Source organism: Rhinichthys klamathensis, unplaced genomic scaffold (assembly GCF_029890125.1).
Source record: "Rhinichthys klamathensis goyatoka isolate OS25496 unplaced genomic scaffold, OSU_Roscu_1.1 h1tg000018l_1, whole genome shotgun sequence".
In the NCBI taxonomy this organism is placed as follows: Eukaryota; Metazoa; Chordata; class Actinopteri; order Cypriniformes; family Leuciscidae; genus Rhinichthys; species Rhinichthys klamathensis.
The window spans coordinates 3,810,919-3,830,000 of NW_026606569.1; the positions used below are offsets into that span (position 1 = coordinate 3,810,919).

The following is a 19,082-nucleotide window of genomic DNA, read 5'->3' on the forward strand; positions in this document are numbered from 1 at the left end:
TTCTAGGATCTGTTCCCGTCAACTCGGTCCCAGTGTCAGCTGCGGACATCGCAGGTTCAGAGTCTGACATGAGTAGCGCCTCTTCTGAATCTGATGTGATGAGCACTGTTTCTGGTTCTGCTTCTGGTTCTACTGACCCCTTTCCTGCTCTTCAGCCAGCCACAGTGTTGCCCATCTCCGCCCCACAATCGCCTACATCTCGCCCTGTCTTTTGTCCTGTACCGTCTCCTTCCCCGTCCCAGTCTAGTTCTCCTAGCACTTCTCCACGTGTCCCCCTGTCCCAGTCTGGTTCCCCCAAGGCTTCTCCACGTGTCTCTCCGTCTAAGTCAGCCCGGATTCCTCGTCCTCAACCCTCGTCCCGTAAACCCAAGACTCTCAGTCCTCCTACCCTCCCTGGTCAACCCCCTAGGTCAACCCCCTATGAACTTTCTTGTTCCCCCGCCCCCCCCCCCCCCCCCCCCTCCTCCCCTCGTCCCCTCCCTTGTTTGTTATTTTTATTGATGCATCCCAACCCCATTATTGTACATTCTTGTATGCCGTTGCTTTTATTTGTCATGTTTTGTTGGTTTGTGTCTGTTTCCCAGTCTGTCATGTCTCGTGTTTGATGTCCTCTTTTGGAGCGTCTGGAAGCCGCTCCTTAACCCTCTGGGGACGGCAAACGCACCGGTGCGTTTTGGCAGATTTTTTTCACATAGCAGAAAAATAGACTTAAACTACTCCATCATTTCTGGTCATACAGAGTTAAGAAATATTAAAAAATAAACTGTTAAATGTCTACTTTTTTATGTGCCCACCTACAATCGAAATAAAATATTGTGCTTTTGTAAAATACAGAAAATAAACAGGGTGTGCGTTCTGCCTCTCCGTATCCGTGAACTTATTTTCTGGAGCACGTCTCCAAACTTAAACAAAACTGGTCGACTTCCGGAAGGCAGATGGATTAGACGTGTTTGCGTGTTCCTCCCGCTTTTACTGTTTCGTTTGAGCCAATCTACACGTTTATTTCAGTTTTAAACGGTTCACACGGATGAAACTTGTATCCCTTCGTTAACATGACCTCCAAATCGAGTAAGCAAAGCAGAAAAGAAACCAAAACGGACCTCGCTGACGGCGATTCCGGCGAGCTCAATATGACGGGGATTGCTAAACTGTTGGATGAACATCGCCAGGCCCTCTTGTCCGAATTTAAGTCGTCCATATCCTCACTCGAGGCCAAGATAGACTGCGTTCAATCAGCGGTATCTGACCATTCCTACAAGATTGCTTCTCTTGAGTCCAGTGCAAATGCTCTGGATTAACGCGTGCTCGCGCTGGAGGCGATTCGTACCGCACTGTCTGGCAGCAACGCTAAGCTGCTAGCTAAAGTTTCGGATCTTGAATCTCGCAGCCGCCGTAATAACATTCGCATAGTTGGTCTACAGTTGGTCTACTGGAATCGATTGAGGGACCCCGTCCTTCTGCCTACTTTTCTCAGCTCTTGTTTGACGTCATGGGAGAGGATGTTTTGCCTTCTCCACCGGAGATCGATCGGGCCCATAGAGCTCTCGTCAACAAACCCGCGGCCGGAGAAAAGCCGCGCGCTGTCATCATCTGGATTCACCGCTATCAGCAAAAATAGCGGATTATTCACGAAGCTCGAGTTAAAAGAGGCAAGTTGATGTTCCAAGGTAACCCCATTGCTATATACGAGGACTATGCGCAAAGGAGAGTCACATCACAAAGGAGAGTCAGCTCGGGCATAACCTGTATAACCTGGGACTTAGACCAACTCTACTTTTCCCTGCGAGGCTGTCCATCAGGACCATAGATGGGAATAAGAGGTCGTTCTCGTCGGTGACTGAGGCTGAAGAGTACGTGGCTTCTGCCCGAGCTGACTCTCCTTTGTAATGCAATTCGTCCCACATATCCTTTTCCTTTTCACTTTAACCTCTGACTGTCAGTTGCACATTTCAAACACATGGGCTGCATAGATTGTGTTCTGGCTTATATGTAAATGGGTGCACATATGTTATATTCATATGGTTTATTTTTGCGCTTGTTTGCTTTGTTTGTAATTTTCACGAGAACATTTGGACTTACTGACTTAGTTTGAAAGTGGGCCATTCACTGCATTTTTACTAATATTATGTTGGACCACGTGCTTGATCTGGTCTAGGCCACTGGATATGTGGCCACAATAACTTTGAATTTCATGTTTCATATCAAGTTCAATGTGTGTTTCATACGTAGATATTTGCAGTTTTGCTGGCTGTTTCTCTCTTTTTTCTTCTTCTTTTTTTTAACTAATGCATTGGTACCTACTTATTCATTTTTAGTTGGCCATTTACTGCATGTATATAAATACTATATTGCACTTATATTATGACAGTACTACTGTGTAATTTGTGGGGGGGGATTTCAATCTGGTCCAGGATGTTTCATTTGATAGGTCTTCTTTTAAGCAATCTGTTTTATCCAAGTCGGCCAAAGTAATATCGGAATATGCCTCTCAGTTGGGACTCTCTGACCCCTGGAGACTTAACCCTCTGGGGACCAGAGTGTTTTTGGGGCCCTTGGGATGTTTTGACATGCACTGACATTTGTGCTTTTTTCAGTTATTTATAAACATGTTAATGGCAAAGGTGTAAATTCACTCTATATAGCACAAACTTGGCTACCATGAGATCTGAGCAACATGTATGTACATGTTTGTATTTTTAATAGAATAATGTTTATGCGTGGTTATTGAAAAAAATAAAAATGAAAGTTGCTGAAATAAGACCACAAAACACATATTGATTATTTCTTCACAAGACTTTTGAAAATTGTATCACATAGCCTAGAATATTTGCTCCAAAACTATGTGAGAATCATCCTGACTACTCATTCAGATAAGTCAATAAAGTCTTTTACATTTTTAATGACGTGTTTTGTTTGAGAAAGCTTTATGCAGGAGGCTTGATCTCTCATTAATATGTATGGCATTCCACACCTGAGAAAGACAAAGACCCTCCCATAATGGCCCTATTAGGTGCTATCAGGCCATATCATTACAGGAGCCTTGCACAAAGAATGAGGAGATTTAAAAAAGAATGGCTTTTAGATTGTTTGGATATTATAAGGAAAATACAGGGTGCATACGTCTGGACACTTCTATCACACACCCTTCACCATATAGACATGGTTTTATTTCAGTTCAAAGTTAGAGTTGGAAACATCTTGAAAAGAAAATTGTCTTTCTCCATAAATGTCTTAGTTTGATCATACATATTTCAAAGTTGAGGATTCATTATTTTGATATAGCTTGAACAAACACTATAACATCTTAGTTGATTAGTTTATTGACAAAACATACTATATATTTAACATATGAGCAGAAACTCCTAAAAAAGCTTATTTGATGTCTATTTTAGAGTAAAAACTTTATCCAAAACGAGTCAACGAAATGTTGTCTGTTATTTAGTCTGTAACAGTGCGTATCTGTGCGTTCATTCATTCATTCACACACACACACACAAACTGTGTGACACAAACATGATTCACATTTAACAGTATGCTATTTTTCCGTTTACAGACACTACGTTATTCTATATCGCGATTAGAACAAAGCACTTGCAAAAAACACTTACTTCTCAGCTGAATCTGTTCATCCTCGAAGTGAAAATAACCCAGTGGTAAATGTCCCAGGATTGTTCCACATATAGCCGCGCAAGACGACAGTAGATTAATCTGACTAAAAAATAATGTGTGTTTTCAGAGTTCATGGGCGTTAACGCGTCTCAATGTGTTGCTTCACATATTTGCGTTTGAATAGCGCGTGCTCTCCGTAGGCGTGTCACATTACCACAGATAATCAGCTGAGAGAACGATAATGAGATGGGCTGACACGTCTCTCTTTTTATATAGATGACATAAACGGAGAATAATAATTTTAGTTTTGAATCGGATCATTTAAAAGTACAAACTCAAATGATTTAAAAGATATATTGCTTATGGCTGGGTGAATAGTATTAGCTGAGTTGTGTTGAAGATTAGAGACGTGCTCCAGAAAAAAAGTTCACGGTGACCGAGAGGCAGAACGCACACCCTGTTTATTTTCTTTATTTTACAAAAGCACAATATTTTATTTCGATTGTATGTGGGCACATAAAAAAGTAGACATTTAACAGATTATTTTCTCATATTTCTTAACTCTATATGAACAGAAATGATGGTAGTACTTTAAGTCTATTTTTCTGCTATGTGAAAAAAAACGAGCAAAACGCGCCGGCGCGTTTCTGGTCCCCAGAGGGTTAAACATCCTCAAGATAAAGTTTTTTCGTACTTTTCACACGTTCATCACACATTCTCGAGGATTGATTTCTTTCTCCTGGATAACAAATTGTTAAACTCTGTTACTACATGTACATATCACACAGCAGTCATTTCCGATCATGCTCCTGGGTCTATTGATGTCGTCTTTTCACCTGGTAGACTCGCACCTCCTACTTGGAGATTTGACTCTTCTAGATTATCAGACAATAAATTTAAAGTGGGGGTGAAACACTCAGTTTCAGTCAATCTCATGTTAATCTTGAGTACCTATAGAGTAATATTGCATCCATCATATCTCCAAAAAGTCTTTAGTTTTATTATATTTATAAAAGAAAGATAGGCTGTACCGAGTCTTTCCGGGAAAAGCCGAGCGGGTGGAGGCCTGCCATGTGGGCGGAGCTAAATAATCACGAGCGCGCAAAGTTTTAGAACATTTGTGTCTACTCGTGGTTTATGAAGACATGATTTGGTTTTACAATAAACAAACAGACACCTACAGTAGCCACCTAAACAAATGTATTTAAACAAACACACAACATACATCGCATGCTCCATAGATACATTAACTATTCGTGATCATGTTGTTTAGCCTACTTGCTGTGCTTAAGTTACACGCCGATAGACACACACAGATGATATTTGAAGCAGTTCTACTCACCGCCTGCGGTTCCAATGCAAGACCGTTAACCTTTAGTGTTGGGACTGCTCCATCCTTGAGAACTAAACGATTAGCAAATCCGGCTTCGAACTGGGCTTTGTTTTAAAAAAAATCATCCTCGAAATGCATGGAACAAACAAGAACACTTGCACAACTGTGTTGATGTTCTGGAAAAACAAACTCCATCCACTGGTCCCTTAACGCTTGATTCTTTGGGAATCTGTGCAGTGTTGTCTTGCCTTGGCAACCGAAAACACACTTCTTTGGTGACATATTCGAGCACAGCCGATGCACAGCGCTTTGATGGGCATAGGTTACGGCTATCGCTCTACAGCTGCGCGCGCGCCCTTCCGAGAGAAGTGCCCTTAGGACTGTATAAGGAAATTCTGGCGCATCTGACGTCATACGCGCCCATACTCGAAAAAAACTTTCCGAAACTTGTGACAACCAGGAAGGAGTATTTTGAGAACAGAAATACTCAATCAAACGTACAACTTAATTTTTTAAACTTTGTCCATGTTTAGCATGGGAATCCAACTCTTTAACAGTGTAAAAAACTCACTACACATGAAATAGCATTTCACCCCCCCTTTAAAGATTTTGTTGCTTCTCAGATTAATTTATATTTTGAACTTAATCAGACTCCAGATATCAATAGTCTCACTCTTTGGGAGGCTTTCAAGGCTTTTATTCGAGGGCAGGTAATCTCGTATGTTTCACATTTAAGGAATACTGAAACATCTAGACTGTCTACTATTGCAGATGATCTTTACAAGTTAGATGCACTTTATGCCTCCTCCCCCTCCCCTCCCCTCCCCTCCCCTCCCCTCCCCTCCCCTTTATTCTGAACGGGTACAGTTGCATGCAGAATATGATCTTCTAATGACAAATATAACAGCAAGGCACCTTAGACAATGTAGGCAACGTTTTTTTGAACACGGTGACAAAGCGGGGAAGCTCTTGGCTCACCAAGCTCGCACGACTAGTGCCTCTAGGTGGATTTCGAAAGTCAAATCAACAACAAGTGAATTGATATCAGATCAAAAGGGGATTAATTCTATATTTTTAGACTACTATGCTACTGTCAGGGACCAATCACGCTCGGTTCCGTCCACCACACAGAGATCGCTCTCTCCAGAGTACTAATCACCCACACCTGGTCACTATCAACAACCTCATTAACCAACACTTAAAACACTCACGATAGCTCCAGTCTATGTCAAGCCTCCAACAGGAACTGACCTTATCCCGTTGTATCCTGAACCATTGCTTCCCCTGAGTTTCCCCTGATGTAACGTATACCCTTTTGAGAATCACTAACCTTTGTGACTTTGTGTTGGTGTCTCCAGATCTGATCTTTTGACGTCTGTGATCCAGTGTTCTCCTGAGTTTCATATTCTCATCGAAGCCGTTTGACTCCGATCATATCTGATTGTAAGAAGATAAGGATTAATGAACTGAGACTGTGTTGTTTCAACTTTCCTCAAGTTATGTGGCTTACCTGCTGTTTCCCCCGCACCGAGAGATCTTCACAGAAGCTGTATCTGAATTCACAGTATTCACCATGCACGTTTGTCACCTGTAAATAAAGTTGTGAAGATTCACTTACCTCGATCTCCGTGTCTGAATCCTGACAGCTACATGTATATGTCGGAGAGCTCCTCAAATTCTTCAGCAAGCTTTGATTTTCTCTCACTAACTTTTCCGAAAATTGATGAAGGCCATGCCAACAATTTAGGTGGTCCAATCACTGAGTTGGAGATACAAGAGGCGATTAAATCTATGCAATCTGGAAAGTACCCTGGCCCAGATGGCTTCACAACTGAGTTTTACAAATCTTTTCTCTACTCACTAACCCCTACCTTAGCAAGGCTATACAATGATTCTTTTAAGGAAGGCCACCTCCCTCCGACCTTATGTGAGGCTTCCATTTCCCTGCTTCTTAAGAAAGATAAGGACCCCACCGCATGTGGCAGTTATAGACCAGTATCACTCCTTAATGTTGATTTGAAGATTTTAGCTAAAGTCTTATCCTCTCGTCTTTAATTGGTACTACCATTTTTAATTTGCCTAGATCAGACAGGTTTTACACCAGGGAGACATTCGTTCATCAATACTAGGAGGCTTCTTAATATTCTCTGTTCTCCCCCATCTGAGTCACCGGAAATAATTCTGTCTTTAGATGCCGAGAAGGCATTCGACAGAGTTGAATGGGATTATTTATTTTTTATTTTAGAGAAGTTCGGGTTTGACGCTAATTTTATTTCTTGGATTCAACTTCTTTATTCATCACCGGTTGCTTCTGTACACACTAATGGCTTGCATTCACCCCTTTTTTCTCTATAGCGCGGGACACGTCAGGGCTGCCCCCTCTCCCCTTTACTTTTTAACCTCGCTATAGAGCCTCTAGCTATTTGGCTTCGTAGCCACAATGGTTTTAAGGGAATATCGCGTTATGGCTTAGTTCATAAACTTTCTCTCTATGCTGATGACCTTTTACTGTATATCTCTAACCCTATCTCGTCCTTGCCAGTAATTTGAGACATTCTAGACAAATTCAGCCGTGTCTCCGGTTACAAGATAAATTTGCAAAAAAGTGAACTGTTTTTTGTCAACCCTGAGGCCAGTAAGCTCTCATACTCTCTTTTTCCCTTTAAGATAGCTTCAGGTGGATTTAAATACTTGGGGGTTTCTTTCACAAATTCATTTAAGCATCTAGTTAGACATGTCTAGATGGACTTCACTTCCTTTATCTCTTGTGGGTCGCATTAATCTAGTTAAAATGGTTATTTTACACAAATTCCTTTATCTTTTTCAACATATTCCAATTTGCATTAATAAGTCTTTTTTTTACAAAATTTGATGGTATTTTGCGTTCATTTATCTGGGGAAACAAACCGGCGCGACTCAAGAAATCAATTCTTCAGCTCCCCAAGTCTAAAGGAGGACTTGCACTTCCCAACTTTCAACAATATTACTGGGCTTGTAACATTGATTCTTTATTGGAACATTTCTGTCCACACTGATAAATGCCCCCCTTGGGTCCATTCAGAGATTGCCTCAACGAAAGGCACTTTGTATTCTGTTATTTGTTTTCAACTTCCCTTAGCTATTAGTAAAATATCAACTAATCCAATTGTCACTAACACTATCAACATTTGGGTCCAGTTTAGGAAACATTTTCCTTTTCGTCTTTGTCCGCTAAGTACAATCTGCCCAATAGTCATTTGTTTCGTTTCTTCCAGATTAGACACTTTGTTCAGAAGCTGTTTCCCCACTTTCCCAACCGTCCGCCTGAATGCCCTCTTGAACATTTTCTCACTGCAGGGCCGGAAACATCTAATTTCAGTTATTTACAACTTAATAAGTACACTTAATGTAGACCCTACTGTTTCTCTGAGAGAGTTGTGGGAGAATGACCTGGGTGTTTCTATTACCGATGATCAATGGGACGAAATTCTAAGATTAGTCCAATGCTCTTCCATATGTGCCAGACATGGCCTATTGCAATGTAAGGTGCTCCACCGAGCTCATCTAACTAATGCCATATTGGCAAAAATTTTCCCAGATGTGAGTGATGCTTGTCATCGTTGCAAGCAGTCTCCTGCTAATCATCTTCATATGTTCTGGAGCTGTCCTCGGATGACAGACTTTTGGTCCAATGTTTTTGATACACTTAATAATGCTCTTAACATAGAGTTGGACCCCAACCCCCTGACTGCTCTTTTTGGCATTCCTTCGAGACCTGACTTGTCTATCTTATCTCGCCAGGTTATTGCCTTTACTTCTGTTTTAGCTAGACGAGCCATTCTTCTCAAATGGAAACATGTGACTCCCCCATCGCACGACAGGTGGATCCAAGAAGTTTTTAGCTGTATAAACCTTGAGAAGTTAAGATTTTTGCTTTCAGGATCCCTTAAAACTTTTCAGAAGACCTGGGAACCTGTCCTAGACTACATAAAAGGTTTACTTTGTTCTCCTGACACTAATGCTATTACACAATAATTGACTGCTACTGGAACGAGGAAGGACCATTACTAGAGAGAGGAATGTTTATTCTAATCAATTTATTTTCTATTATTATTATTATTATTATCATTATTATTTTTTTTGTGGGTGGGAGGGTTCTGGAAGGGTTTAAATTGAGACAGTCTGTAATTTCTTATTTTTAATTGAATGTATCATTATGTGTTGTCTTGTTAAATACCAATAAAAAAATTAAAAATAAACTTAAACAAAACTCAGCTAATACTATTCACCCAGACATGAGCAATATATGTTTATGATCATTTAAGTTTGTACTTTTAAATTATCTAATTTAAAACTAAAATTCTCTGTTTATGTAATCTATATAAAAAGAGAGAAGTGTCAGCCGTTCTCATTATCTTTCTCTCAGCTCATTTTCCTAATGTGACACGCCCACGGAGAGCGAGCGCTATTCAAACGCTAATGCTCTGAAGCAACACATTGAGACGTGTAAACGCCCACATAAACTCGGTAAACACACTATATTTAGTCAGATTAATGTACTGTCATCTTTGGCGGCTGTGAGGAATAATCCTGGGACATTTACCTACCTCAAAACAAGTGCTGGTTTATTTTCACTTCGAGGAACGAGCTGAGCTGTAAGTGTTTTATTCTTGTGCTTTGTTCTAATCGCGATATATAATAACGTTAGTGTCTGTAAACGCAAAAATAGCCTACTGTTTAAATTTGAATCATGTTTCTGTGTGTGTGTGTGTGTGTGTGTGTGTGACTAGTTTTGGACAGATTGTAAAGTTTTAACTCTAAAATAGACATCAAATAAGTCTTTGTTAGCAGTTTCTGCTCATATGTTAAATATATAGTATGTTTTGTCAATAAACTAATCAACTAAGATGTTATAGTGTTTGTTCCGATGCAAGCTACACTCACCTAAAGGATTATTAGGAACACCATACTAATACTGTGTTTGACCCCCTTTCGCCTTCAGAACTGCCTTAATTCTACGCTGCATTGATTCAACAAGGTGCTGAAAGCATTCTTTAGAAATGTTGGCCCACATTGATAGGATAGCATCTTGCAGTTGATGGAGATTTGTGGGATGCACATCCAGGGCACGAAGCTCCCGTTCCACCACATCCCAAAGATGCTCTATTGGGTTGAGATCTGGTGACTGTGGGGGCATTATCCTGCTGGAAGTAGCAATCAGAGGATGGGTACATGGTGGCCATAAAGGGATGGACATGGTCAGAAACAATGCTCAGGTAGGCCGTGGCATTTAAACAATGCCCAATTGGCATTAAGGGGCCTAAAGTGTGCCAAGAAAACATCCCCCACACCATTACACCACCACCACCAGCCTGCACAGTGGTAACAAGGCATGATGGATCCATGTTCTCATTCTGTTTACGCCAAATTCTGACTCTACCATCTGAATGTCTCAACAGAAATCGAGACTCATCAGACCAGGCAACATTTTTCCAGTCTTCAACTGTCCAATTTCGGTGAGCTCTTGCAAATTGTAGCCTCTTTTTCCTATTTGTTGTGGAGATGAGTGGTACCCGGTGGGGTCTTCTGCTGTTGTAGCCCATCCGCCTCAAGGTTGTGTATGTTGTGGCTTCACAAATGCTTTGCTGTATACCTCGGTTGTAACGAGTGGTTATTTTAGTCAAAGTTGCCTTCTATCAGCTTGAATCAGTCAGCCCATTCTCCTCTGACCTCTAGCATCAACAAGGCATTTTCGCCCACAGGACTGCCGCATACTGGATGTTTTTCCCTTTTCACACCATTCTTTGTAAACCTTAGAAATGGTTGTGCATGAAAACCCCAGTAACTGAGCAGATTGTGAAATACTCAGACCGACCCGTTTGGCACCAACAACCATGCCACGCTCAAAATTGCTTAAATCACCTTTCTTTCCCATTCTGACATTCAATTTGGAGTTCAGGGGATTGTCTTGACCAGGACCACACCCCTAAATGCATTGAAGCAACTGCCATGTGATTGGTTGATTAGATAATTGCATTAATGAGTAATTGAACAGGCGTTCCTAATAATCCTTTAGGTGAGTGTATAACAAAATAATGAATCCTTAACTTTGAAATATGTATGATAAAATGTATTTGCCTACCAAGACATTTTTGGAAAAAGACAAAAAAATTTTCAAGTAGTTTACAACTCTAACTTTGAACCAATTCTGTAGAATGGCCCATATAGCCTATTTGAACAGGATTTGTTTCCAGGTTTGACTAAAAATGTGCTTTTGACTTTCATTTATATTTTGATTTTATATATATATATATACACTCACCGGCCACTTTATTAGGTACCCCATGCTAGTAACGGGTTGGACCCCCTTTTGCCTTCAGAACTGCCTCAATTCTTCGTGGCATAGATTCAACAAGGTGCTGGAAGCATTCCTCAGGGAGTTTGGTCCATATTGACATGATGGCATCACACAGTTGCCGCAGATTTGTCGGCTGCACATCCATGATGCGAATCTCCCGTTCCACCACATCCCAAAGATGCTCTATTGGGTTGAGATCTGGTGACTGTGGAGGCCATTTTAGTACAGTGAACTCATTGTCATGTTCAAGAAACCAATTTGAAATGATTAGAGCTTTGTGACATGGTGGAAGTAGCCATCAGAGGATGGGTACATGGTGGCCATAAAGGGATGGACATGGTCAGAAACAATGCTCAGGTAGGCCGTGGCATTTAAACGATGCCCAATTGGCACTAAGGGGCCTAAAGTGTGCCAGGAAAACATCCCCCACACCATTACACCACCACCACCAGCCTGCACAGTGGTAACAAGGCATGATGGTTCCATGTTCTCATTCTGTTTACGCCAAATTCTGACTCTAACATTGGAATGTCTCAACAGAAATCGAGACTCATCAGACCAGGCAACATTTTTCCAGTCTTCAACTGTTCAATTTTGGTGAGCTCTTGCAAATTGTAGCCTCTTTTTCCTATTTGTAGTGGAGATGAGTGGTACCCGGTGGAGTCTTCTGCTGTTGTAGCCCATCCGCCTCAAGGTTGTGCGTGTTGTGGCTTCACAAATGCTTTGCTGCATACCTCGGTTGTAACGAGTGGTTATTTCAGTCACTGTTGCCCTTCTATCAGCTCGAACCAGTCTGGCCATTCTCCTCTGACCTCTAGCATCAACAAGGCATTTCCGCCCACAGAACTGCAGCTCACTGGATGTTTTTTCTTTTTCGGACCATTCTCTGTAAACCCTAGAGATGGTTGTGCGTGAAAATCCCAGTAGATTAGCAGTTTCTGAAATACTCAGACCAGCCCTTCTGGCACCAACAATCATGCCACGTTCAAAGTCACTCAAATCACCTTTCTTCCCCATACTGATGCTCGGTTTGAACTGCAGGAGATTGTCTTGACCATGTCTACATGCCTAAATGCACTGAGTTGCCGCCATGTGATTGGCTGCTTAGAAATTAAGTGTTAACGAGCAGTTGGACAGGTGTACCTAATAAAGTGGCCGGTGAGTGTATATATATACACACACACACAAGGACCAAGGAACATGGCCAGAAACACGCAAAAACAGAACATACTGTATATGGTCAGCAGAACAGGACCATTAGGTAACGTCTATAGGTCAAGGGAACGTGACCGCCAAATAACATGCATTCCTCAGATGACCTTATAACATTTTGATATCCCTCATGTTGAAACCCTTGTGGTTTGTATGGATATTTGGAGTCCAGTAACAACATTTCTTGTTGTTGTGGTCTCAAAACCTATAGAGAACATGCACTCTTGATGAAAAGTAGATAACTTATAGTGACAATAGAACAATGACCTAGCAGACTAACACTCCCAAATTTAGTGAGCTCTAACCAAACATTACATTGTTAGAATTCAAAATATAAGATTAACATTTTAATATTATTTCATTGTCTATGGATTAAATCCTGTGTACATGTTAACCAGTCACCAACTGTGTCAAGTATAGATTAAATCCTTGCCCAGTTGACAAGGGCTGTGGGCAGACAGAGCATTTCAAAATTCCATATATAAAGCACCAGGAAAGTAGCCTAGAAATCTAGACGCACCCTAGCGGCAGCGAAAATAATTTCGCAGCCAGTGTGGTCTAGCAACTCTCCATAGACTTTTGAGCTGGAAAAACCAAAAACTGGTCAGGCCAATCACATCGTGTATAGAGTCGGCGGGCGGGCTTAACACAATGACGGCACAGTTCATGACGTTCCGCGTGATTTACATTGGTGATTTCCCTGCTACTTGAAAACAATGAAGATGCAGCGGTCTTTCGAATCGGCTTTGGCCGCGACTCTGGAGGACTTTGAGTTAAGAGAACGTCACTCAAGTCATTCTTAAAAAAGGAAGATGTGTTCGGATTTTTGCCGTCCTGATACGGCAAAAGTTTAATATATCAATTAGCTCCGCTGGTGGAAAAACGCATGGGACTCACTCATCCACAACCGTTCGTTGCTCTGGTTGGTTGTAGCGCTATCCTATTGCGTGCAGAGGGATTTTGAAAGGTAACCGTTTATCCCGCCCCTCGGATTGAGGTATGCCAATGGAGAGTTCCCAGACCTAACATCTTGATGTAGGTCTGGCATGCCAGGCTACCAGGAAAGTGATATTATCAATTAATGATGTGTTGATATGAAACACAGGCCAATAGCATATTAAACCTATGTGGCTTGTAATATACACAATAGGAACTAAGTTTGCATAACTTACACACAGCGTGTAGTGCCCAGGGGTCCACAATGGAATAATCAAGGCATCTTTCATGTGCGAATTCACCTAATTAAAAGAGGCAAAAAAATTGTACTGTCATGTACTAAAAGGATGATGGTGGTTAAATACTGGTCAACACTTTTGTTGATGTAACTGAAATCCTTACATGTCACCCTTACTTCTACTTTAATTTAGCATACAGACGACATACATAGCTGCTAGAGCAAACAGGACTCAGTGATTTGCCCAAGTGTCACCCTGTTTGCAAAACCTATGTGTCCCAATAAAGCAGCAAACTGACATTCACAGTCTGATTTCACGAAAACTGTTTCTTACCGGAAAACTGGAAAGGGGAGATTGATTAATGGGTGGGAGCCAAGTTGGAGGAACATAGAGATCAATGATGAAAACGTCTTTTCCCTGCAGAATGTCAATCATTCCAATAAGATAAATGCCTTGAAATAAAAAAAAATTCCTCTCCAAATTTACAATAAATATAACATCGAACCTGCAACTGTAGAATCTCTCTGAGTATCCTAAAACATCCATTTCCGACCTATAAATTAAATATATTATTTATACTAATCATTCGTAAAAGTGTATTTGCTGCAAGTACTCATTGTGTGTTTACCGACCGTGGATTCCAATTCTTTTTTCAGGCCGAGGGTTTGAAAGTCTAATCTGGTGATGCATGTTACTCCATCTTTCACAATCAGCTCATTCCCGGGCTTACTCTGATCCAGGACATAGTTTATCTGAAATTTTTTAAAGCAAACACTAAAATTATGTATGACAAAATAATGCAAAACAAAGATTGTGAGATACATATGAAAAGGTGTTCGATATAAAGTTCATGTGTACCAACTGCTCCTGAAGAGGATGATGTCCCAGAGTCCAGCATGATCGAGAAGGCTTGAGGTTTACTGGTAGAATCAACTCTTGACAGTGCTCACCACATTGGTTTTCAGGTTCTGTTGCTGAAATTAGATTAATGTTGTTGAAGACATTGTTAACTCATTTGATGGAGTATACATTTATCAGTGTACATTAATACATTCTTGATGCATGTCATTGAGTACTCAATTACAATTTAGGAACATGAATTTACTTTTTATAAACAAACAGTTTAACCTTGTACATACGTTTTTCAGATAACAAAACATCTGTAAAGAACCCAATTTTGCATATGTGTGGTCTAAAAATATATATACTTTAATATATACTTATACACATACTTAGTCTCCACTTTTTAAATATCATGTTTGTTTTGTCTAATGTTGCAGGAACAAAAATATAATTATTAAAATAATTAATAAAACATTTATGATATATAACAATAAATAATGTTATACATACCCTTTCCATCATGGGTGTGGCTTAAACTTAGGCTGGCCTGTTTGTTTAGACCGGTTTTTGAATTTGTTGCGGTTTTTGAATCTGTTTGTTGAGAACCTTTGAACAAAGTCAACAAATTATGATTCATAAAGAAATAGTAACACAGGCTTTATATTTGTTTGAAATGTGATAAATTCCAAGATATATTTTGTGTTTTGTGTTTCAGTGTGTGATAGGTCACACTCATGAAATGTTTTGGGTGCTATAATGTATTATGTAAACCAGTGAATATCAATTATTCTGTGTGAACCCTAATGGGCTATGAGTAATACATCGACGTGTGACGTAACAACCGTTTTAAGTTCTGTGATTTTGCCCGGTGATATTTTCCTAATTTGTGTAATCTTTTATTATTTATGATATGTGCATTTTAAGCTACAAAACCATGAAATCAAACAGTATGTTACAACTAGAATGTAAAAACATGAGATTGCAAGTGACTTACCGGAACATAGAACTGCCTGGCCATAGTCATTGAATTCAGTGTCAGTCACAAATGTCTTTCTGGCTCTTTTGATGAATTAATTGTTAGTCCTTTGATTGCGGTGGTGTACAATGCTTCTCAAAAGGAATATATTTGTTGCTGGTGCTGCGTTATTCAGGAAATAATTGTTTTTCCTCATTTGCGAAAAAAATTGTTCCACAACTTGGCTATTTATCTTCCCAGCAAGCTCAGGAACCAGAGAAATCTTCCTCAAGATGTCCCTTGGGTCTTTGGTGTTGGACTCATGAAACGTGTCGTACAACACATAGTGGTCAGCAGATCCAGTAATAGGATGACCATTTTCATCTGGTGTTTCTTTCTTTTCACGGAGCCATGACAGATGGGAAAATATCTTGCCCTCTCTGGCCATGGAGATGTTTTCCGTAGTTGGCTCAAGCAATCTTCCCTCAAAAGGCTGAAAGGGAACAATGTCAGGGGCCCTAATCACATTTGTATGTGCAACCAAACCTCTCGCAAAATCATAAATACATATATTAGGAAGATGTTTCCATGACAGAAGTAAATCTGCATAGTCTCGTGGGCTCTCAGCTCGAATCAGGAATTTTAGGCTGTACACAACACCACAAGGGCACATTATGGCACACCAACCACCTACATGAATACAGGAGGAAAAAAAACTGATGAGCAATCAAACCATGTAGACTTGAAATGCATATATTTACACTTTACAAAACACTGACCTGATGTACCCCATATTTTCTGGAAAATCTTGTCGTAGCTGTGCCGTGTTTGCATTTCACTACGCAAACGTGAAATGAGGTCCAGTTTTGATCCAACTGTGTCAAGACCACATTCCTTGCACAGTTTACGAACAACATCAACCTGATCAAAGTAGGATTAGGAAAATACATTTTGATGTGCCCCCAAACAAATGCATGTGAAACTAAACAAAAACATATAATTAAAATACATTATACAAAACAAATATACCTTTTGGTTCATGAGCTCCTCCATCAGTCTATCTTCTGTAACATGGTATACTTGGGACTCTTCAGACACCTTAGCAGTCTTCATCTTTTCAAATTCTGCGTTGAGCACCTCATTGGAGGACCTTGTTTTGTGCCCAATCCAAGGAGCCCAGAAATGGTAGGAGGGCAGTACCTTGAATGGATTCTGATTATTACCTTTGGACACACAAGGTTAGTATAAATAAATATTTCAGTTTTGTTTTTTAAAAATCTTGTCATTTGAATTGAAAAAAATTAAAATTAGAACTAAATACGAAGAAATATGGGATTGAATCCACAATTACTTGACACAAATCCCCGTCCAATCATCTCCAGGGACACTGCGTTCCAAAACGCCTCAATGTTTACCATTCCTTTGAAATCCTTCGGTGTCTCTTCAATGTCACTCACTATAAGAAACACAATGAAATATAAAAAAAATTGGGCACTGAATGGTTTAAATATTTGTCAAGTATGTCATATATGCAAAAGTTACCAGCCATGGAAAAAACTCCTTTCTTGTGTAAATCCATAATAACAACAGGTGGATGGTCGCCACATGAAGCACACGAGAAGTTGTATGTGTTGTCACAGAGGGCCTCAAAATGTAGGTATGCATGAAGACATGTGTCTGACGAAGGATACTTCACATCGTTAAGATTCTCCAGACTGTCAATAACTCGACTCACTGCAGAATGGGTCTAAATGACAGTAAATAAAATATTAAAGTAAAGCATAGAAATCAAATCAACAATGGTGGCGAGTCTTCCAATAACTACCTGAAGTGAACTCCTCAAAAAAAGACACAAATTGAGACTTATCAGAACATGGTCATTGAAGTTGTGTAGTTGATCTTTAAATTCTTGATATCGGTACATGGCACCACACATGATGCACTTCTTGCAGAATGTAGATACGTCTGAAAAATATTTTACATTTCAGAAAATACTTTAAATTAGACAACATACAATCACGTTCCAAAAGTAAGAATTGCAGTGAATACACCATTAGTGTCATTAATAAATTACTAATATTACCTTCTACTACGCCATTCATTGTAACAATTCTAGCTTTTGAGGTGATAAGAATTGGGTCAGAGAGTGGGGTCTTGTCATGACAGAAGGTACAGAACATCTCATCTGGAACCAGCAGTTTCGGAAAAGCGTTGTCATGGACTTGACAGCAAAGCTCTCTTGGAAGAATGGCTGGGATCTTCTTCTGTTCATAGAGGTATGTAACCATGTTTTTTAGCATTGTTCCATTTGGGGGGTAGTGTGTACCACCATCAGGCAAGTCATCATCATTTTCTGGAGTAGTCTGGTCCACTTCAATGCAGGTTTCTGTGCTCTTTTTGCTTCTGAAGAGTTCGGGGTACTTTTGAAATAGGTGCCACTTAGCAATGAACTTATGTGGACACGAACGTCGGGATTGAATGCAAGGGCAATGCCAAGAGTTTGTTCTAGCATTATACACCACCATCACTCTTCTTAAATGTGAGTAATAAGAAACCTTTGGTTCAAACACAGAAACATAATGCTTGAAAGTAGGCACACCAACTGTGGTCTCAACAGACAAAGGGACCGATTGAGATGTTGCCAGACTTTGAAGCTTCAGGCACTCTGCCTTTCTGTCTCCTCCAAACCATTTCTTTGCAACCATCTCTGACAAAACATCTTCTTTTAGGTGCTCACTTTCAGCAGTTGATGAACAGTAGTCGACTGACCTGACATGTGAGCACTGAAAGGAGACCACCTTTGAGCGTTGCGCCAATTCATGGTTAGACTGGCATTGAGGTGATTCACAGTATACTTGTTGCGTGTTACCCCAGATCTTTCTTTTGACATGAAATGGCACACTTGATCCATGCATGGTTTTAACCACAGCAAATATCCCATTTAGATGATCCAGGCACTGGCTTGGCAGATGCGAGTTTGAGGTGACATCCAGAGTGTGGACACCTGAATGCTTACGTAATATGTGCTTGGACATATTTCTTTTGTTCATACACATGTTGCATTTGGGGCAAATTACTGTTTGCTGTCTGCGAGTTTTTATGCTTGCCAATGGTGCTGTTCCATCCTTTTCTCCGGTAAGTGGTTTTCTGACCTCTCCTTTGGTGATTGATGTCTCAGCCTCTTTCCTGGTAAGTGCTGTTCCATCGTCATCTCCAGTGAGTGATGTCTCAGCCTCTTTCCTGGTAAGTGCTGTTCCATCGTCATCTTCAGTGAGTGATGTCTCAGCCTCTTTCCTGGTAAGCGCTGTCAGGGTATATCCTGGTAGTAATGTTTGGAGCTCTTTGCCAGGTGCTATACAATGGCTTTTACTTAAATGATTGATTAACCTATTCTTATGGAAAAAAAACAGATTTACAAACACAATGAAAGTGAGCCTGTGCCTTGCAACCAAGGTTGCACTTGTACATGCAATAGCCTGTGGAAACAAACACAACAAAACATTAACTACAGATTCAAACAATATACAAATGGTGTGTCATATTGAGAAAATGTACCCACCTTTGTATTTTACAGATCTCGCAAGGTGAGCCTTTAAATGAATGATTACACGGTATCGG

The 19,082-nt window shown here is 40.3% G+C and overlaps 3 protein-coding genes across 5 annotated transcripts in view; all 3 read right to left on the reverse strand.

Annotated features, from left to right (window-relative positions):
• Positions 1-19,082, reverse strand: part of cct2 (chaperonin containing TCP1, subunit 2 (beta)) — a 285,779-nt gene that overhangs the window by 197,119 nt on the left and 69,578 nt on the right. The gene's annotated exons all lie outside the window — the stretch shown is intronic.
• LOC130071055 (uncharacterized) lies at positions 15,366-17,043 on the reverse strand. The gene is made up of 5 exons (XM_056235669.1): positions 17,007-17,043; positions 16,816-16,920; positions 16,494-16,687; positions 16,244-16,385; positions 15,366-16,154 (listed from the first exon to the last, which is right to left on the reverse strand). Exons 1-5 carry the CDS (start codon positions 17,041-17,043, stop codon positions 15,580-15,582), a joined length of 1,053 nt encoding a protein of 350 aa, XP_056091644.1. The 3' UTR covers positions 15,366-15,579.
• Positions 17,013-19,082, reverse strand: part of LOC130071063 (uncharacterized) — a 3,121-nt gene continuing 1,051 nt past the window's right edge. Inside the window, exons 2-3 of the mRNA XM_056235681.1 lie at positions 17,290-18,768; positions 17,013-17,211 (exon numbers count right to left, since the gene is read on the reverse strand). Of these exons, the coding sequence (XP_056091656.1) occupies positions 17,366-18,768 (1,403 nt within the window). The 3' untranslated portion in view covers positions 17,013-17,211; positions 17,290-17,365. The remainder of the gene's footprint in view (positions 17,212-17,289; positions 18,769-19,082) is intronic.

Coding starts and splice junctions, on each gene's coding strand:
- LOC130071055 (XM_056235669.1), bottom strand. CDS start 17,043: ATGGATTTACACAAGAAAGGAGTTTTTTCCATGGCTG. Junction 16,688..16,815: donor TGGACGGGGATTTGTGTCAA/GTAATTGTGGAT, acceptor GTGTGTCCAAAG/GTAATAATCAGAATCCATTC. Junction 16,386..16,493: donor AGGAGCTCATGAACCAAAAG/GTATATTTGTTT, acceptor TACTTTGATCAG/GTTGATGTTGTTCGTAAACT.